Source organism: Balaenoptera musculus, chromosome 3 (genome assembly GCF_009873245.2).
Source record: "Balaenoptera musculus isolate JJ_BM4_2016_0621 chromosome 3, mBalMus1.pri.v3, whole genome shotgun sequence".
NCBI lineage: Eukaryota > Metazoa > Chordata > Mammalia > Artiodactyla > Balaenopteridae > Balaenoptera > Balaenoptera musculus.
Window position 1 is genome coordinate 61,786,251 of NC_045787.1, and position 22,716 is coordinate 61,808,966.

At 41.2% G+C, this 22,716-nt stretch overlaps 1 protein-coding gene across 2 annotated transcripts in view; it reads right to left on the reverse strand.

The window, feature by feature from the left end:
• The window catches only part of HOMER1 (homer scaffold protein 1), a 126,187-nt gene extending 104,251 nt beyond the window's left edge, over positions 1-21,936 (reverse strand). The window contains exon 1 of one of the 2 annotated variants that reach the window (XM_036847660.1): positions 20,609-20,730. In XM_036847660.1, coding sequence (XP_036703555.1) covers positions 20,609-20,613 — 5 coding nt within the window. In that variant the 5' untranslated portion in view covers positions 20,614-20,730. Of the gene's footprint in view, positions 1-20,608 lie in introns of both variants that reach the window. The other variant, XM_036847662.1, reaches the window with a different exon arrangement.
• Positions 21,937-22,716: the final 780 nt, after the last annotated feature.

Consider the following 22,716-nt stretch of genomic DNA (forward strand, 5'->3'; position numbering starts at 1 on the left):
GTACTGGGTATATAACAGGCCTTAACCTTCATGGACTTAAAGAGATAATTACTAACTGTGATCAGTATTGCCAAAGAAAATAGAGAGCTGTGGGAAAGAGAGTGCACATCAGGAATGGAGGAAGAGATTTAGATTGGATAGTTAGCTAAAGAGTGGGAATCGGAGTGATAATCGTGTTTCATAGGCTCAGACAATAGCATGTGTGTGACAAAATGCATTTTCCAAAGATGGCTGCAACAATAACTCCTGTCCCTCTTCCAGAACCATGTCATCCGCCTATCAGGAGGTGGAGTTTATGTCCACTTCCCTTAAATCTGAATAGACCTTTGTGATTGCTAGACCAAAACAATGAAGCCAAAGTGACGCTGTATGACTTCTGAGACCAGGTTGTAATAGGCCATCTAGCTTTCAGCCTGGTTCTTGTAGGGCACTCACTCTTCAAACTTGACCACGATGCAGAAAGGAAAGCTAAACAGCCTGCGGAGAAGAACCAAGGTCCCTGGCTGAGTTCTCAGTCAAGAGCCAACACTATCTTGCCAACCATATGAATGACCCATTTAAAAGGAGATCTCGCAGCCCCCAGTTAAGCCACCCCAGACAGTGCCACATAGAGCAGATATGAGCTGTCCTCGCCAAGCTCTACCCAACTTGCATACTGGTGAGCTAGATAAATGATACTGTTGTTTTAGGCCACTAAATTTTGAGTGGTTTGTTATGTAGCAAGAGATAATCAGAACAATGTGGATAGATCTTGAGGCTGGCAAGAGCTTGGCAGTTCCAGAAACTGAAAAATACAGTGTGGTTGCAACACAGAGAGAGAGATAACACCAGCACCAGCAACAACCAACAGTTAATATTTGGTATTTATTATTTTGTATGGCATTGTTTTGAGTGATTTATATGTATTACTTTATCATTAGAATCCTATTGCATATACTCTTAAAACACTGACTTTAACACATGTGGAAACCGAGGCACAGAGCAGTTAAATGACTTGCCCAAGATCACACACTCAGGCAGTCTACTACAAGAGCCTATGCTATGAACAAAGGCGTACTTCCACTCAAAGGACAGAATGGCATAACATGAGGTGTAGAAAGGCAGATCAAGCCCAGGTTATGCAGATCTTCACAGAATGGGTGGAAGTTCAGGTGTTAGTTTATGAGTAATGGGATACTACTGAAGAGTTTTAAGCAGGGTAGTACATGATCTAACTAATATTTAAAAGATCATTCTGTCTGCATGTGAAGAACAAATTAGAAGAAAGGCAATAATGTTTGACAGCAAGGTACTCCTTGAGAATAAAATTAGAAATAACTAAACTATAATGGTTTCACTGAAAGAATATAATTGATGGATCAAGTTGATAATACCGAGCCCCATGATCAACGTTAACATACAAAAAGAGAACTGCCAAGACACTGCTATTTGCCTTCTGGTATAATGCAACAGACAGGAAGTAAACCACAACCACCTATGACATATTCTTGGGGGAAAAATTTCAAACCTGAATCCAATCAAGCCTAGACCTAGCCACAAGTTTACCAAAGATAGGAGAACAGAGGAACAAGTGAAACAACACCGTGAGGATACTGCCTGCCAAATCCAGAATATGTAAAATTCTAGATGACAAATTTGATAAATAAACAGCAAGAAAGGGAGGATGCTGTTATAGATTAAAAGAAACCCAAGAAATGTATCAACCAAGTGCAATGTGTGAAACATGTCTGGAAGCTGATTTGAACAATTCAATGATTTTAAAAGACTGATGAGGTAACTGGGGAGCTCTGATCACTGATTAGATGTTAAGAAATTATTAGTGGGATTTTTTGGTATGATGATAGTACTGTACATATTTTTTAAAATAGTCCTATTTCTTAGTGATACATACTTAATATTTACAGGTAAAATTATATCATGTCTAGAATTTGCTTTAAAATAATGTGCAGAGGGACAGGCAGTATAGATGAAACAATATGTGCCATATGTTAATAACCGTTGAAGCTGGATGATGGATGCATAGGGGTTAATTATACAAATCTCTTTAGGTTTTTGTATGCTTAAAACTTTTCTTAATACAAAATTTAAATCTTAAATATTTAGGAGTCTATCTAAGCTCCCCTAATCCAACCAAAGTGAGGCTGTAAACTCAGGCAGAAATGACAGGCTAATGACTAAGTATAAAACCTCCAAGTGTTTTGTTTTTTCCTTCAAGAATATGCAACACAAAAGCAGATAACTCTGTAAGAACAGGTGATTCATGAGAGGTGATTAGGCAGTGCCCCTAGCACTCTCTGGGGGTGTGGGGGTCCCAACAATCCCAGTGGCAGGTGAAGATTGATTCATGAGACTACTGTAGCACTAAACATCCAATCAATTACCTTTACTCATCAAGCAACCTCCTGATTGCAAGGGTTCCACTGTGGCACTTTTTTCTATGGGAGAGGATGTATTTCTAATGACTTATTAATAAATTGCCATTCCAGTTTATTTATCAGTCGCTTTTAAGTTTTCGTAGTGTAAATCAGTCCATAGAGCCCAAAATCAGACATCCTAAATAAATAACTAGTAAGCCAAAAAGCCCAGACTTTACAATCTGATAACCACACCAAAATACTGTCAACTTTTCACCACAGAACTTCCTCTATGTTATTATAAATCCTGCACATAGTAATAGAGCTATTACTAAAATCTGCACATTTATAATAAATAGAAAATAAATTTCAAAATGGAATAGTTACCATTTATTGAGTGGCTATTAGTACATCAAGCACTAGATCCTTTGGATACATTTTACTACCTAAATCTTCAATCTGGATGGAGCACATATTATTTCCATTTTACAGATGAAGAAAAGGATGTAAGTGACCTATTCAAGATCACAAAGCCAAGCTGAGGATGGAGCCAGAATTCAAACCCAGATTTGAGGCTAAACCAAAGAGCCTCTTAAATTGTTGTAGGCTAAATAGATTCTTGTGGGTTTTCATGGTTACCAGACCCAAAATATAATCTCTGTGAGTACATGTTTAATAATTTGAGTACCTAGTGAATACCAGGCATTCGGTTAAGAGCTGTGGGGAATATGCAAAGAGGAACCACATACATATCCTATTCTCAGAGAGGTTTCAACTAGAAAAAATTTTTTTCTAATAGAAGATAATTATGGAAGAGTACAAAGTGATAAATGCCACAGGAGAGGTAATATAAAGTGTTAAGAGGATTCAGAAAAGGGAGAGATTTCAAAATTTCAAAATACAAGAAATGTATAAACTTGTTAAACAACCGAGTTTTAGTTTGGCTTGTACTAACTAATGGATGGTGTACTGAGTGGTGTATGTTTCTTTCTAGAGGAAAGAACACAAGGCCAAGCAATAGAAGGCTAGGCTCTACCACCATCTAACATTGGGACTTTGGGCAAAGCCCTCACCTGCTTCACTTAAAACTAACACAGAGGGCTTCCCTGGTGGCGCAGTGGTTGAGAATCTGCCTGCCAATGCAGGGGACATGGGTTCGAGCCCTGGTCTGGGAAGATCCCACATGCCGCGGAGCAACTGGGCCCGTGAGCCATAACTACTGAGCCTGCGCGTCTGGAGCCTGTGCTCCGCAGCAAGAGAGGCCGCGATACTGAGAGGCCCGCGCACCGCGATGAGGAGTGGCCCCACTCGCCGCAACTGGAGAAAGCCCTCACACAGAAACGAAGACCCAACACAGCCAAAAATAAAAATAATAAATAAAAAAATTTTAAAAATAACACAGATACCGACTTACAAGGTTATTTCTGCATCTGAAAACAAAGGGAAACAAAACATTAATTTAAAAAAAAACACAGGCAGAATATCTCTAAGGTTCTTTCCTCCATCTACATGAAAACTCTACTTGAAAAAGTTAATATACTACTTTAATTTTTAACTTATATTCAAGTTAGACCCAACATTCAGTTACTAAAAGAGGAAAAACGGGCCCTCTGGGGTCAAACAAGTATTTCAACGGCATAAATGCAACACTTGGACGTGAACTGAAATTTCACTCTGCTGCTTAAAATCCTCCAGGGACCTATGACCTCTGCAGACAGACCCATGGAGGGGACATACGAAGCTCCCTAGCATAACTTGACTTGTAGCCCCTAACAGTAACTGGCTAGGGAAGGAGACTATTTGCACCTTTATACTCAGCCTCTGGGGCAGCTAAAGGGTGTAGAGGAACATATTCTTGAACACCTGTCATGTGCCAAGCAGTGCAGATACAATTTACATTAAAATGTGATCTCATGAGGACTGGAATTTTTGTCTATTATGTTCCCTGAAATATTCCCAGCACTTCAAAAAGTGCTGGGTGCACGGTGGACGCTCAATAAACATGTGTTACTTGAATTAATAGACAAGGCAGTCCCTGCCCTCATGACACTTATGGTCTAAACTAATGCTATCATAAGAATTTAGAAACATATTTTCAGGTAATAAGTATGAGTATGTTTTATTGTTTTGTTTTTCTACTTAACTTTTCCTATATTAAACTCTAATCTGAGTAATTTAATAATATCTGACTTTAAAGATTCTTGTAATTGGTGAACATGTCTAATAAGAAAGACCTAATCAGGTATTTAAATAATCTTCTGTAGACCTATTAAGGTGACCAACAAGATGGCTTAACTATACAGAAGAGTTTTCATAAAAACAGTTGTATGTGCATCTTATAAAATTAATTACAGTAGAATAGGTGATTATTCCTATCAAATGTAATATTTATGGCTGTGTTGGGTCTTCATTTCTGTGTGAGGGCTTTCTCTAGTTGTGGCAAGCGGGGGCCACTCCTCATCGCGGTGCGCGGGCCTCTCAGTATCGCGGCCTCTCTTGTTGCGGAGCACAGGCTCCAGACGCGCAGGCTCAGTAATTGTGGCTCACGGGCCCAGTTGCTCCGCAGCATGTGGGATCTTCCCAGACCAGGGCTCGAACCCATGTCCCCTGCATTGGCAGGCAGATTCTCAACCACTGAGCCACCAGGGAAGCCCACATATAATATTTAAACCTCAACTTCCTTACTGAGAATTAATATTTTCATGGTTCCATCAAGGCCTCCCAAATCAGGATGTTTCAAGATAATCAATGAAATTAGAACATTAAACAGCTTAAGTTCTTTGGATATAAAATACAGGAGGAAGGGGTTTTTTAATGGGTATTTTATTAGAAGGCGATAAAGTCTACAATCTTATCTTTGGCTTTCAGTAATACTAGAACTTAAAAAAATTTTTTCATGTTCTTTATTTATAAGTCAAAAAAACACAAAACTTAATTTTAATACCAGAAATGTAACTGTATAAAAACTCTAGTTATAATAACTGTGATTTATTAAGTAGTTCCTATTGCCACAATGTTTTAACAACTTGTTTATATGTGATCCTTTAACCTTCATAATTCTATCCCCATTTTACAGATGAGGAAACTGAGACATACAACACTTAAGTAACCTGCCCAAGATCACAGAGCTAAGAGGATCAACAATTTAAACGCAGCCACTGGCTGGTTCAAGAGACCTCATTTGACTTCTAAACTGCTCTGCCTGTATTATGCTATGCTATTCTATATCACAGCTAGAGCTTCTGCAGCCTAAATCCATCTCTCGATGTTAAATTAAAAAAAAAACAAACAAACTTTAAAAAATGGTGCCAGTCCCATCAATTTATAGCTTGATGGTGAAATTAAAGTTTATAGAACAAAAGATGAAGTAAAATTTATTTCACTTCAAAGTCTCTGTTTCTTAACTGATTCTAACTACTACAAAAAAAGAAAAATGCTGTTCAATTTGTTATTTAAGACATATTCCTCCAGCATGAAAGTCCCCATAAAAAATAAAATGTTATCCAAGCTGTCATGATAGTGAAATTAGAATTAGCCAAGGAGTACAGGTACTTTGAATGACTAGAAAGAAATCAAAGCCCACCCATCCAAGAAGGCTAAGAATATTTACATTTATCAAGAGTAAGAAAGACAGGGTAAGTTAAAGTTGCAAAACTGCTTCCAAAATAGTAATACTGTACTGAGTTCTCAATAGGCATCAGAGCTATGTTCGAGTGCTTACGCCAATCAATTAACCTCTGTGACTTTCCCCAGTATGACAGAAGAAAAAATTCAGTAAAGGACCTCTCTGCACTCTGGTTCCCCATGAATGCATGTGTGTGTTGTGTGTGGCATGTGTACAGGGCACAAGTCGGGGATGGGGAGATAAATAGTAAATGGAGCCCCAGAACTCAGGAGAGCTCCAGGACATGCCACAGGACTAGGCTCCAGGATGCTTCCCACAGAAAAGGCTTCAAATGTTAAGAAACTGGTGCCATTCTGGCAAACTTAATACTTACTAGGTTGGTTTCCTAAGATAAGAATGTTCTCTACAGAAGGAAAAGGGCCACTGGGGTGGGGAAAAGTGGCATATGAAAATAACTCTAAATAGAACACTACCAAAATTGGACATACCTCTTTTGTGCTTCGTTTTTAGCAGAATGGAGGCCAGGAAAGCCCTTCTAAGACACAGTTCTCTGCTCCTCAGGTACAGGAGCAACCTGGATTTAGACTGTTTCCACAACAGGAGCACCAAAACCTGTGGCTTTAACCTCAGGTGGGCCCTCCAAGCTCCTCACTGTTCATGGTCGGTAATCTTTCCCATTCTTCACCTCTCTTCCCAAGGCTCTGACCAACCTTCATCCTCTACACCAGGGGTCCCCAACGCCCGGGCCGCGGACCGGTACCGGTCCGTGGCCTGTTAGGAACCAGGCCACACAGCAGGAGGAGAGCGGTGGATGAGTGAGTGAAGCTTCATCTGCCGCGGCCCCATCGCTCCGCAGCGCTCCCATTACTGCCCAAACCACATCCCTCCCCCAACCGCATGGAAAAACTGTCTTCCACAAAACCGGTCCCCCGTGCCAAAAAGGTTGGGGACTGCTGCTCTACATTCTCAGAAGATGGCCTTGTCTTTCATCATTTTCTAGAATACATGCCCATGAAGGCAAGACTCTTTGTTCACAGATGTAGCTCATATACTTAGAATAGTGCCTGACGCATAGCAGGCATTTAGAATAAATATTTGTTTATTACATGAATCAGGGAATGAATTGAGGAAATGGAGTCCCCCAGCTAAGGAACTCCCTCTCCCAGTCTCCTGCCCTTTAACCTACAAACTTAACCCAATCATATCCTTCCATACATACTTCCCTCCAGTCTACAAGGAAGATATGCCTCCTATTTAAGGTTAACTATTTCTCCTGTGCTCCAGATTGCATTCTCTCCCATCTCCTTTCTCAGTAATTATCCCTCTGTACTCTAATTTTTAAATACCCCTAGCTATGGACTCCTTTCTCAGGGCCTAAGAAGAATGCTTAGTCCCATTTTGAAAACAAAACCACAACAATTTCTTGAACTCTAGAGCTTGCTGAAGCTACACTGTATTTCAGAGAGGCTTAGTCTTAAAGGAAAAGCCTACACTTATGGTCCCTGCTTCCTCATCCTTCATTAGCACCATCACCCGGTGGCAATTTGGCTTCCATCCCAGGCTGCTCAAACTTCCCAAGGTAAGGTCGTGAAAGGACCACTACTTACCCAACCTAATAGATACTTTTTGCCTCATTTGATGTTTCTGCTACATTTGATCCTAGCTACTCATTTCTGGAAACTCCCTTTCTTGGCTTTTCGACACTGTTCCCTCACTGTTCTAGCCTGACAGCTCTCTCAGTTTCTTTGCTGCCCCTTAAATGACTATTCCCCCAGAGAGGCCTGATCTGCCCTTTTCTATAAATATCCTGAATGAGCTCATCCACATTCAAAGTTTCAACCACTACTGACATAGTCTAATGACTCCCGAAACTCTATCATCAGCCTAGTTCTCTTTTCCTGAATACCAGACCTGGATACCCAACTATAAGACATTCCTACGTAGTTGGCCATAAATACATCAGTTTTTACTCAATTTGTCATCTCACCTCACTGCAAACTTGCTTTTCTTCTTGTTCCCTATCTCAACTAATGGCTGACCAAGCCAATCTCCTTACCCCTCTATATCAACAGAGTTCACTGTCAACGCCTATAGATAGTACTACTTAAATCTCTTTTGAATTCAGCCCATGTTCTACTCTACCTTAATTCAAGCCATTATTCTTGACTAAGCTGCTGCCATTAACCTATTAAACAATTAAATTTGAGGATCTCCAAGACCCCCACTCATTTCTCTCTCATATACACACACCCCTCCTCCAAGTCTAAAACTTCTTCCCATATTGTAACCTGAGTAGTTAATCTAAAACACGAGCGCGGTATTAACTATACCAGCTTAAAATTGTTCCTTTGCTCACCACTATGTAAAGCAATGGCCTCTAAAGTGGGGTACAGGAATAAGTTATTTTCTCCTCTTTCATTTCTATTTTTATGTTTTATAATATATATGTATGTGTGTTTACAAACACACAGTAGGACATGCAACTTATAAATATACACATATGAAGGAATATGCTCAACATCTTTCATTAATATGGGTGCCACAAAAACATGTGGAGACCACTAATCTACAGAAAGTACAATCCTCTAACATGACACAGTCATCATCTAGCCCTGGACTAACTTTCTAGCCAAATCTACTTTTATATTATATCTGAGTTATGCCAAACTACCTTAAACTTTCTAACTAGCATATGCCGCCTTTGAAGCTAGCTGTACCTTTGCCACTCCCCTCCCCAAAATACCCTAACAACCTCCTCACACATTTTCCCTCTCCTCACTGGCCCCCCCGGCCCTCATCAACTCTTGTTTGTTCTTCAATGCTCCAAACAAACATAACTGGCTACGTGAAGCTTTCTCTGACCTTCCCAGGTAGAGGTGGGCACTTCCCTCTCTGTGCTGGCAAATACAACATACATCTCTATTACAGCACTTAAGTCACAGTAATGTAATTTCTTGTTTACATGACTGTCTACTCATCTTTGTATTGCCAGCGCCTAGCGTGACTCATGACACAAATAAAGTGCTTAATGTTTGTTACAAGTGCTCAAGAGGCACAGTGCTAAGGAACAAACTGTAGCAACACCTTAGCTACCTGACACGTTGAGAGAGTAAGTGCTCTGCTTTGCTGCGGTTTGGGCTGATGATCAACTTTAACTTTTAAATTTTAAGATGTGGTTACATCATGCACTGAGTCTTCCGGTGAAATCAGAGAGATTTTTAGAAAGTCAACACTTCATCATCCACCAAATGCTAATCAATTAACCATCAACACTGTCAACACATTCTGAAAGATGCCCTATATAAATTCAAAAGCTAAGGCTCAGTGATTCCGGTCAAACATGGCAAATTAATTGCACACATATATCTTCCGTTCCTGAAACTACACTAAAATGAAAGTGAAGGGAAAAAGAAGGTATAAACCCATGAAACCAAAGAACAGAAGTGACTCCACTGTGTAATTTTAATACAATTTTGAAAGAAGTAATTTGGAAGAAGGAATAGTACGTGATTTGGCAAAGCCAAGGAAACTGTATAGTGCCTGCAAAAAGGGAACTAAAGAGTGAACAACTTGCTGGCCAGAATTCAGAGGCAAAGGAATTGCAGGAGAGGGTGTGAGGTATGGGACTGATACTGGGGAGTTGATCCAAAGTTTAAGTAACAGAACAATGAGAGTTCCCTTTCCCCCTTTCCCACCCTCCATAGTCAAGCAACTACCTTTACCAATAGCAGAAAACAAGGATGAAGCATTAAGAGAAAGGCTGCAAACCCTCCCCTTCATGGTTTTCAGTTTACAGCAGGTAGTATGCCTCCTGGGTATATACCTTGCTCTCAGAATGCCAAGAGGTATATACATTGGAAGATTGTTCTCTAGAGTGAACAGTCTCAAAGAAAAGACCTACAATCTCAGAGAACAGATCTCTACTACTGACACCTGGAAATCACCCAAGAAAATGGCCTGTTCACCACCTAAATGCCTAACATGAAGCCTACCGGTGACAGGACTCACTGGGTCACAGAGAGCTTCTAACCAGCTTTTTAGTATCTTACTCTTACACACAGCTCAGGATTACCAGATATTCCAGGAAAGTTTCCATCATGAAAGAAGAAACTAAACAAACAAAAAAGGAACACAAAAGAAAATTTAGGGAACAGAAAACAAAACTTCAAAACACTATAAGTGTCCTCAAATCGATGACATATTGAGAAAGAAGACCTGGAAATTTAAAATTATGTGAAAATTAAAAATCCAATAAAAGTATTAGAAGATGAAGTCATGGAAATTTCCTTAGAAGGCAGGATAAAAAGAAAAAAACTGGTAGATAAGACAAAAAGAAGGTTACCATCCAACTAATAGGTCATAAAGAGAAAAAAATGTATGAAATGATATTTTTTAAAAATAGAAGAAAATCTCCCAAACTTAGGGAAGTTGACAGGCTGAAATGGTCCAGCAGTGACCAAAAGAACAATTAAAAAAAAAAAAAAAAAAAGCGCCACACCACATCATCGTGAAATTTTTGAACAGCAGAGGAAAAAAAATAAATCCTAAAACATTCCAAAGTGGGGTAAGAGTAACACGTGAAGGAATAGGAATCAGAAACAAGCAGGCTTCAACAGGAACACTGGAAACTAGAAGACAATAGATCAGTGCCTTCACAGTAATGAGAGAAAATTACTTCCTCTCTAGAGATCTAGCCTCAATTGAGGGGGAGGGCACTTTCACATATGTCTCAAAAAAGTTGTCTCCTACCTAGTCATTTTCAGGTAACTACAGGAAAAGGAGATTCAGTAAAACAAAAGGATAAATGAAGAAAACAAACAGTGTCCAGGAAACAGGAGATATGATGCCTCCCCACCGCCCCCAAAAAAAATTAAGGGAAAGTCTAGTATGAGGACTATATAATATGCCTAAAGAGTAACCAGTCCATAGTGGAGCACGAATGCAGAGGACTACAGATTTGTAAAAGTTAAAAAAAAAAAAAAAAAAAAAAAATGGAATGGTCATACTGACACTTGAGCATTTGGAAAATATCCATAGGTATTTGATGTGGTGCAGCAGGCAGAATTCTAAGATGGCCCCTAGATTTCTGCCCCCTGGTGGGCATTTTCTGCATAAAACTCTCACCTTAAGTATGGGTAGAAGGGTTGAATACGATGGGATGTCACACAGGTAATTAGGTCACTAATCAGCTGACTTTCAATTAATCAAAAGGGAGGGTACCCTGGGTGGCCCTGACTTATTTAGGCGAGTCCTTTAGAAGAAGATGAAGCACCAGAGAGGGGCTCCTCCTGCTGGCCTTGAAGTCACAGTCACTTTGAGTTCTATAGCTGCAAGGAAATGAATTCAGCCAACAACCACGGGAGCTTTGAGGGAGATGCTGATCCACAGATAAGACTCTAGTCCCAACTGCCACCTTGACTGCTGCTGCCTTGTGAGACCCTGAGCAGAAGACCCTGTTAAGGTGCCTGGATTCCTGACTCACAGAAACTGAGATAAATGGGTGTTGTTTTAAAGCCACTAAAATTACGGTGATTTGTCACACAGCAACAGAAAACTAATACGATAGGATGTGGACAAACTTAAGGATAGCTAAACAGGATAAACAACTTAGAAGGAAATCATACTTCCTCCAAAAGCATAAAAACTTCAGGAGTCAGACTTCCCTGGTGGCACAGTGGTTAAGAATCCACCTGCCAGTGCAGGGGACACGGGTTCGAGCCCTGGTCCAGGAAGATCCCACATGCCGCGGAGCAACTAAGCCCGTGCGCCACAACTACTGAGCCTGCGCTCCAGAACCCGCGAGCCACAACTACTGAGCCCACGTGCCTAGAGCCCGTGCTCCGCAACAAGAGAAGCCCACGCACTGCAATGAAGAGTAGCCCCCCGCTCGCCGCAACTAGAGAAAGACCGCATGCAGCAACGAAGACCCAATGCAGCCAAAAATAGAAATAAATTAAAATAAATTAAAAAAAAAAACAAAAAAAAACTTCAGAAGTCAAAGCAGTGTCAGGTAGTTTCAAAATAATACATTCCGAAATGCCAGAAAGCAGACGTCACTCTGAAGAAAGGGGCGTTAACTGGTAAGTACTGCTGGAGGTAATCAGGTTTAAAGAGACAGAGATCAGTTTCAAGTTGTCCTGGATCTTTTAGCTTAAAAACAGTAGATAAAAGGTTCAATCAGGGTTTCCCCCTTTAGTTCAAATTTATAATGTTTTGCAATTTGCAAGCAGAGAAAAGAAAGCTTCAAGAATCATCGAGGCTTCTGAATGGACAGAAGTTTCTCATACGTAAGCTTCGTTTTTCAAACGCCATGACTCTCTAAGTAAGGTCCTTGGACCAACATCAACATCACCTGAGAAGTTATTGGAACAGCAAATTCGTGGGCCTCACTTCCAGACCTACTGAATCAAAAACGTGGGTTGAAGTCCAGCAATCTGTGTTTTTAACAAGCCCTCCAGGTGATTCTGATGCAAGTTCAAATTTGAGAACCACTAATCTAGTGTGAATTTCTGCCGCTACCCTGCTATGCTCTGGTGTTCCTTCTTGAGTCAAGAGTTAAAGCATTTCCAAACCTACTGTATCCAACCTAGATCAAAGTATCACAGTCACTAACACATGGTAGGAGCTCAAAAAGTGTTTGCCAAATAAATAAGAGATTAGGATTCAGGTATATTTCTTTCACCAGAGGGTTTTTAGAACACTGGCTATGAATGCCTTCAGGCACGACATGCTCTCTTCACTTTCCCACAGTCCCCACCAATCCTTACTACCTTCTACCTTATATATTCACACATTTTTCTGCCCAGCCAATGACAGCATTAGAGTTTGGGACCTCTGGGGGAAAAGATTCAGAAAGAATAACAATTTTAAATCTGTATACAATATGGCCCAGCTGTCTCTTACGAATTCTAGGGAATCAAACAACTTACAGCTGTTGCATGATGATTCAGGAATTGTACTGTATGCTACAAGTGATCCTTCCACTTGTGGGTCTCATGGTCCAACATTAAGCTCTAGGAAAAGTGTTTCAAGATAACATCTTAAGCATTCTTTTTCTGGTCTGAAGTCTTCAGAGAAGTAGACCCTGCTTCCTCACATATTCTTGAGGCTCATGTGTCCAGTAACTACAAGAGCAGTTAACAGGGCTTTGACTGATGGAATTTACACTGTAGAATCAACTTTGGAAACTATACAAAACACATGTAATAACATTTCAATTCATTTATGAGAAAGACTTCAGTGTATTTAAAATATAATGCACTGAGCAGACAATGATTATGCTAAAATTAGAATGCACTTTCTTTCAGTACCATCTAAAAGGAAAACAACATTCATTTAGTTAAAACTCACTATCAAGACACTAAGCTTACATTAAATTAGAATTTTTTTTTTTTTAACTATGAGGGGTTAGAAACCCCCCTGTATATGTGAGCATCCATTTAGGATCCCCTGAGCTAATGGTAGGAACCCCAGGGAGCTGGAGATATAGCACATGTTCTGCCCCTGCATAACCCCCCCTAGTCACATTTTCCCTTTGAGCTCTAGCTCCAAAAAAAGTGGGGATTAGTACTAACATTCTGAACTACTCCTTACACTTAAACAAGAAACTATTTTTGCTATCATTGGTGTAATTACTTCTTTAGCCAATTTTGAAAAGAAAAATAAAATTTGAAATAAACAAGCTAAAATTGATACAAAACACATAAGTATCTGTAATATGTAGGAACAGTGACTGATCCTGGTAACTTTGTACTGTAGATATTAGTATTTTTTAATACCTTCACTCTTTAAACCCAGAGAAGCTCTAAAACTTAATACATTAATCATCAGAGAAAACTTAAAGATTCAGAAAGACTCAACAAAATTTCACAATCGTATGTCCCAGAAATAAACATGGTAGCACTTTAATGAATTTCCTTCAAATCTTTTTATGCATGTACAGATGTATTTTATATAGTTGAGAATATACAGTTTTGCATCCTGGTTCTAAACGACCACTGCACCATCTTTGAAAATATTTTTCAGGCTAGCTTCTACCATATGACTAGCTTATAGTTTACCCACAGATCATACACTAATTACATCCAAATATACTAATATGCTACCAAGTAAAACTAAGTAGCAATATTGCCATTAATGTCTTATTACCCTCACATTAACATAGGCATAGCAATAAATATCAATTTAGCATTAAAAAAATAGTAAATGAAAGCAACAATAAAAATAGACAACTAAAATCCTATATATTTTCAGTTGAGTAGGGAAAAAAGGCAGCCTGCAAGATCCAGAACTTTTTTTTTTAATCAACAGAACCTCAAGGAAGATGAGTTGAAGGGTGATTTGTGAGTCTTCCCATTCAGCTGAATGTATACAGATCCCTGGCAAAACTGAGTACACAAGAGTAGGTGGAATCCTCATTCTGTAAACATCTTGGGAGCTGGCAGGGTGATTAAGCAAAGCACATGAATTTTAACGTTAAAAGTCATATGACAGAGATTCATAACTACAGAGGACAGAAAACAGCAGTAGTAAAAGGATAAGCTAAGCACACTCAAATATTACAGTTGGTTCAAAATAATTGTCCTACCTAAGTTTAGTCATGTACAAACTTACCTTCCACAAAGGAACACGGACAGAAATTTTCTAATACGAGTACTTTGAGCTCTTTGATAGTCAAATCCACTTAAGAGAATTTCGTAGAGACCGTTATTAAGAGCCTAATGGGGGAAACTGAAAGTAACTAGGGCAGAAAATACCAACTCATAGAAAAGCCTTATTCAAAATAACCGTCTTAAACTTCATACTTAAATGAAACAGAAGGAAAGCAACACTACTTAAGTAAGATTGAGGCATGCTTAAATGTAAAGGTTAAAGGATCCAACAATTTACCAAGAAAATTTATCAGAAGAAGAATTGGTACATCCAACTTATACCCAACTGCTAGGAATCGGCATTTTCTGTACACTAAGAGTGGGGTCTAATTCCCCAGATCCCTTCAACTTACACCGCACGTGTGAGCTCTGCTACAACCTAGGTGGTTAGGAAACACACTGTACAGTACTCAGCGAGATACGTACCAGAGCTGCGGCTCTCTATCTCTGCCCTCCTACTAAAGACAGGGACAAATGAGAAGCAAGCCCTTCTGTGGGCGGGGCAGGGGTCAAGGACACTCTCTTCCATAGCCCTCTGGACTCTGAGGCATGTGGACACATGGATCCAGATGTGCCCATAGACATGACATCATAAACATGACTTAAAACAACCTAATAAAGGAATAAAAGCTGTTTGGTATCTGTGATCCCTCAGCACACTTTTTTGTTTGTGTTTAATTTCTGTCTAACTCTTGTTTGGTAATTTTACAGAAAGCCCTCAGTTCTTAAAACTGCTCTGCCTTGAGGAACTGGTGCCAACTCTTTTCAAAGATAACACGGAAATGCTTCATGGTTTATGGAAGAACATTAAAAGAAAATGTCCATAAAGCAAAGCAATTTTTTAAAAGCTAATATTAGGTGTTAAAAGACTAACGTGATTTTTCAAAAGCTAGAGAAAGTGCAAAGGTAAACTGTACTATGAAGAGAAAGTACTGACTAGACTGCTAATTTTTCGGATTTTATAATTTTATTTTCTGATACAAAAAAGAGAACAATGACGCTTTGCCTTCTTCCAGTAGCCTATCTTAAAAGAGAAAAGATAATTATGTGTAAATGAAATTCAGATCTTAACTAAGTCAAATGTTTGTTTTACATATTTAAAATTCTTTTAGCTACACAAGAGCCATACTGGGTTCACAATTAATCATTGGGGGGAAAAAAAACCCTCATGAGAAAGAATATTTGTTTCTTTTCCTTTGCAAGGTCACTAAAAAGTAATTTAGGGACTTCCCTGGTGGCTCGGTGGTTGGGAATCTGCCTGCCAGGACACGGGTTCGATCCCTGGTCCAGGAAGATCACACGTGCCATGGAGCAACTAAGCCTGTGCGCCACAACTACTGAGCCCGTGAGACGCAACTGCTGAGGCTCGCACGCCTGGAGCCCGTGCTCTGTGACAAGAGAAGCCACCGCAATGAGAAGCCCACACACTGCAGTGAAGAGTAGCCCCTGCTCGCCAAGAAAGCCGGCAAGCAGCAACAAAGACCCAACACATCCAAAAAAAACAAGTAATTTAGTTTTGTACCTGTAAAAGTAATTCTAAATTATACCTACCAGAGAAGTGAGATTTTTAAAAACTTTTAAAAACAAGATGAGAAATAAATAAAACACAAGTGGAGGGTAATGACAAAGCACAAAAAAAGGTAACATATACATGTGATTAATTTCAACTGCTTCCCTAAAAAATGTTGCTTAAAACAAGCAGCACTGATTCTCATCAATTTCATGTTTTTTTCAAATCAGATATTTTATTAGGGAGCACAGAAATAACCAATGTGTTACACTTATGATGGATGAAGAAAGGAAAATCAAACTGCAATTAAGAGCACAAGGTCACTGATAAATCTGTCTCTTTTAACAGAGTGATAATGGATGTCCTAATTTTATAGTATACAGAGATATGTTGTGAAAATTAAGATTTTTTAACCTAAAAGTAAGACTCAGTTCTGTATGATTACACGTTAAAGACCACTGAATGATTAGCCTTTAAAAAGTTTTACTTACTCTTGCAATGCCCATTCAATAAGATTGGAAAATTTTATCTCAATTCTTGTAATGTATATAAATGCTGCTTATCACATGGAGATTCTTTCGAAATGAAGATACTTAATGAGCATGAAACCTTATATTGTCTCAAAAAGCACTCAACTTTTCAAACCTCAACCGAGAAGTCTTTTTGATTTCTAGGAAAATCTCAGTCATTCCACAAACATAATCAATCTCTTAAACTATAGGGTCACTTTACTGTATAAGCCATGGGTCATTACAAATATGCAACACAAACAAGAAACTGCACATTTCATTCAACTAAACAGATCCTAACTGAGAAATAAAGCTATTTAAAATGCCTTATATTCAGTCATTTAAAAATTATATCAGGAAACACTTAAATATTTGGAACTCATTTTCCCTACTCTTCTATCCAGTGAGTTGGATTAATCTTAAGTAACAAAACAAAGCAATGGAGTAACTAAAAATAAATATTTCAACTAAACACCATAGGTCTGGAAAAACAAACACACTGCAGTAGGGATGTTGGACCTTCTGAGATTTTAACCACCTTTTCATCTGAGACATTTAATCACTTAAAACTAAACTGAGTTTACAACTAAGTATAAAGACACTTTTGTCAATCCCTTAACTGCCATGAATTCCATTTCGGGTAATTATCCTAGATCAACTTCTAAGCTATAAACTCCCTAAGGGAAGAAGCACATGTTACTAGTCTCTGTATCAGCAGTACTGAGCTGCTGTACATGCCATGTGATAGGGGTTCAAACCTGGTAAAAAGAACAAATAATTAAGACTTCCATCTAACTTTCCTGAAGTTAGAAATGATTGAGTGGTTGCCTTTGCAACAAAGCCCATTCAGATTGCAGTGCATGCATGCTGGATCAAGATTTCTGCATTTTAGCTAAAGTCCCCGGAGAGCAGCACCCAGTAGCCTGGGGCAGAAAGAGGTGTCAGCTTCCTCTCCCAGCAAAGAAGCGACTTGGTTCAGGTTGCAATGAGGCAGCACCCACTTCCATGCTTCAGGAAGTTATCTGAGGAAAGGTGGAGAAGAGGGTTTCCAGAGGCGCCCACAGGCAGGTGAGATAAATCACAAACAGCTTATCAACCTCATTTGCAGGGAAAATCACATTTTAAAAATAACTCACTCTTAATAAGAGGGGGGAGGGAATATTCCCTTGCTGAGGTCACTAAGTTGCCAATGGGAGCTAAGTAAAACAAAAGGTAGCATGAAATACCTCACTGAAGTTATGTGATTTCTGTTGCCTACTCTAATCATTCCAAAATATCTCCTGACTCACTGCTCTCCTTAGGAGATACTACTTGGAGGACTGGGGGTCATACCTAACAAGGGCTCCTCGCTGGGGCCCGGAAGTTTTCCTAGACTTCACCTTACATACCTGCTCTCATTTTTAGGGGTTCTGATACACCTATTTCACAAACCAATACTTCAACCACCTTCACTGTAATTAAAAACAGTTCAGGCAGCATCCAAGATACTTTGACAGATTCTGCCAACTGTCAGTTTCAGCTGTTCTTTTTCATTTCCACCATAGTTCATAAACTACTATTACAGGAGCCTTAGATTTGTTTTTTGCCTGAACTAATCACTCATTTTCTTTCAAAATCATTCCTTTTGTTTTGATTTTGCCCCTAGACTTGCAATTATATCCAAAACTAAGGCAGAGATAAAAATATTTTATAACCTAACATTAGTCAAAAATGTATTCATAAGACATGAAACTCTTCACCCACAATATTAAATTTTAGATACCTGTCAGAGTAAGGTAATTTAGGATTGCCTAGGTAAAACTTTAAAGGCCATTTAAAGCTCTGTTCCCTTTTGTTTTAAGTAGGTGCAGGAGGCTGTGCTTATTCCACAAACACTTATTAGGTACAAACACCTACTAAGTGTGGAAACTTCCACAAATGCCTTCTCTTGACAACTTAGATGAAACAGGTCACTATTACTGAGAATTGCAGCCCCAAACGCAGACTTGCAGAAAAATTATGCCATAAACATTCACTCCTTTGCCTCTCCAGTCCACCTTTAAGACTTTATTAAGGACTAATAAATTAGTTTATAAACACATTTAATTACACTGAAGTATCTAAAATCCGGGCTATGTGCAGGGGCTTATTTTCATGTTTTAAAGACCAATCCCCTTCATATTAAGTTCATCTCAAGCTTCCCTTGGTAAAACCATGGACATTCATGCAGCTTAAAGGTTGTGGAAAACCATGAATTTTCTTTCATGATGCCACCACTCCACAGCTTAGAGAGAATGCCGCCTTCAACATGAAAAACTGCCACTTGATTTTTCTTCTCTGACACGTTTTAAACATAAGAGCTGCAGACTCTCAAGGGAAGCCATATTTCAAAGGTTTTGAATAGTAGTATTTTTCAGTATTTTCTCTCATTAAAATTGGTACAATTCATCCAAAACATTTTTCAAATGCCATTATTTTCCAGCTTACATGCTTCAAAACTGCTTAGAGAAAATCTCTCCATCTGAGAGATTTACTTCAAGAAACCAACAGCAAATATGAAAACTGAAGGAGAAAAAGAAATAATTCACTTTTACAGGCTGGAAAAAATTTTAAAACTCACCTAAGACCTTCATTTTACAGGTTAAAAAAACAAGAGTCCACAAAGGTCAAGCAATTTGCCTCAGATCACCAAGCTACTAATAGCAGCACTAGAAATAGAATGAGGTATTTTAATTGCTGTTAGCAGTATCCCAAAACATGCAAGTTATATACATTGTCATCACTTTGTCATTTAAGTTTTAAAAACAAGTATCGCTCTTTCTCATCAGTTCCTGATGGACTCCTACAACGTACGTTCTACATCTTCAAACTTAAGTTAATAAACTTCAAGTTCTAATTCCAACAAAAAAGGGCAGTACTATTAAGGACTTTCCTCTGAACGTTTTAAGAATTAAAGTTTAGGTGTGCACACCCCTAAACTGTCACAACGAATTTCAGTGTCTGTCCTTTCAATCTCTGTCCCTTAACTACACTTTAGATGTGTTTTTTCAACTACAAAAAAGAGAGGGAGAGAAAGAGAGAAAATTCTAGAAGTTCCTCTTTGACAAAAAATCATTGAAAATCTGTCAATGAAACTAGATCATTACTCCATTAATATATTATGGAAGTCTGGCTTAAATTAGGAAGAGTCACTAGCATTTTATCGAGTTAATGTGTGAAAAGTTAATTAAAGGTTGGAAAATGAACTCTTGGTTGACTTGGATCTGAAAGAAGGTATACACCTGACATTGTTAACACAAACTGAAGACTTGATCATAAAAGCAAAAAAAAAAAAACAGAGAAAGTGAACAAGTTCCATCAACAAAAAGCTGTTTCCTATTCAGGCTCTGATCTTCAACTAAATGCAGGGCACTGTGGAGTCCTCCTAAGACTTTCAGATTTTCGTTTTAAATGCCCCAATAGAGCAATTCTATAGATTTTAGCTTCGGCTATTCAAGGGCAAAAAGGAGGGCACAGTGAGGACAACAATTTACACTGGATCATTTTCAAGGACTGTAGTCTAACCACTCATTACTTTACAATTGTCCTTTGTGCACCTGATTATTCTCAAAGTACTGAGAGAACGCAGGACTTCTTTTTGGAAGATACGGGCAACAAAACCTAAGACAACACGACTTTGATTATAAACTGCTGCGGCACTTCGACCAGGAAAGGGCAGTACGTGTGGTCTTCTTAAATACCACTAATAAAGCTACATTCTGGTTACAATAATAGACGTACGTTCCTTAATTACGGCCTCCGGTGTCACTCCACAAAAATAACTTCTTAAAAGGTTAATACACCTATATTTTTAAAGTACGACCAGGTTAGCAAGGTGGCAAATTTGTTTGAAAACATAAAACACAGACAATTCACCACCACCGCTCAGTAACACACATACATAAACAGACTCGAAGCGGGGTTAAGCACAAAATCCTTACCCCATTTTGCCCAACGAAAACTTGCTCGGAAGTTTCTGCTCTTATGCTACGGAATAACTCCAAAGGAATTTCTCCGTCCGTTATTTCGCAGTTGCTTTTCCACCCCCCGAGATCCTTTTGTGGAGGTATTTCAGTGATGCTGAAAATTCAGTTAGTTCCCTTAGGTAAAATGATTTCTCTCTGGGAAATACCAAAATGTTCAAACAGAGGTGGCATTTGCTTATTAGAGTTAAAATGCTGCGCGGAGGAGACGGTGGTCAACTCTATTCCACAAAACGAGTCTATGAATCGGGAAATGCAGAATCCAGCTTCACGGAGTCCTATAAAAAATGAGTTCAGTGGTCATTTCTCTCCTGTCCTCCTCCACACTCAGGGAGAGCCCAGGTAACTCAGCCTTTTCGGTGCTACTAAGGCTGCGGGTTCAAATTTCTCCACCACACCAGGTCCCTGGGGGTGGAGCGTGCAACCCAATGCGACGTGCACTTGAGAGATCCCTACGAGAAAATAAAAATCCTAAACGCAGTAATGCCACTGCTTCCCTGCGCTCACATTAGAAAAAGCTATGTAGAAAAATCTCTTCGAAGTGCAAACCCAGCGGCTCGCGACGTGCACGGCACTCCACATTGGAATCTGTCTTTTAATTTTTTTCCCCCTCCTAAGACTGGGAGCAGAGAGGAGGCGGGGAGGAGGAAGAGAAGGCTGGGCAGGATCGATTCATTCTCCCGAGGAGAACACACGGAGCCATTTCCAGGCTGGCAGCAGGCTGGGGGCGCAGCGCACGCCGGGGAGCAGGGGGAGGGGGCCGGATCCCACCTCCCTCAGCCCCTGCCCGCCCCCCGCCGCCGAGCACAATGGAGCCCGGCTCGCGCCCGGCCCTTCATTCGCTGCTGCCGCTCTTCCCTCCGCTCTTCGGAGCACCGCAAGTTCGAGGCTCCGGCGGCGGAGAATGAATGAATCAGAGAACCAAGCCCCACGCTGGCCCCCGGCACCCTGCCCCCAGCTCCGGGGCGGGCCGAGCAGCGGCGAAGGACGGGGCTGAAGGGTCGACGGGCGCCCGCCCGAGCCGAGGCGGGCGGCTAATCCCGCGTCGGGACCAGGGGAAAGGGGCTCGAAGCCGCAGAACAGTCGCTGCTCCAGCGCCCCCACCCCTGCTCCTCGCCTCGCCCGCTCCGCGCCGCTGCCACACGCCGCCTCACAGTCCCCGGGCCCCGCCGCCGCCTTCTCACACTTCCATCACCGCCCGCCTTCGCCGGCCTCCAGCTCCTGCTCGGCAGAGCAGCGCTGGCCGGGCGGCCCGAAGCCCGCCGCTGCCTCCGCCTCCACCGGCCGCTCACAGAGCGGAGGGCGCCGCTTCCCAGGTCAGCGCCGCCCGCAAGAGGCGAGCGCGGCAGTGGAGCTGGCTGCGAGGGGCGGGGGAGGGGGCGGGGAGAATCGGGAGCAGTGCGGTCCCTCCCCCTGCTCGCGGGAGGGGGCGGGACGCGGCCGCGAGGACGCGGTCGGGCACCAGGGACTGGGGCGCTGATCCGTCTCGAGGGCCCGGCGGGGCCCTGAGGGTAGCGGGAGGAGACGGCAGCTGCGAGGGCGGCGGGGACGCTCGTGGTCACGGGCCGAGCCGGCCCTCGTGGGGAGCTAGGCCAGGCGGCAGGTCCGGCGGTCCGTCCTTGCTTTCCCCCCTCCCCTAGTGGTCGGCGGCGCGCGGGCCGTGCGCTCTGCTCCTCTGCTGGCTCCTGGCCCCGCTCCCTGCCGCCACAGCCTCCTCCGCGCCCCACACCCGGTGCTCTCGCTGAGTCTCCATCCTCCCCGCAGGAGGACCTTTAAATAGCAACGTCAGCGCGCTCCTCTCCGCACACACGTCACCCGCCGTTCACGTCACCGGGGTGCGGGGGATGATGTCACGCGGCCGGAAGTACTGCTAAATTAGGGAAGGAGCAGGGGGAGGAGGACTCGGTGAGCTCCTCTGTGCCCACCTGCTCTCGCTTCTCCTTAAAGGCCAAAGCGCAGGAGACAGCCGAGAGGAGCGGCGGGAGGAGATTTCCTTGCAACAAATGTGCCAAACACAAGTGAATCATTCATAGCAACAGTGCCGAAGTGTCAAGCGGGTGATAGCC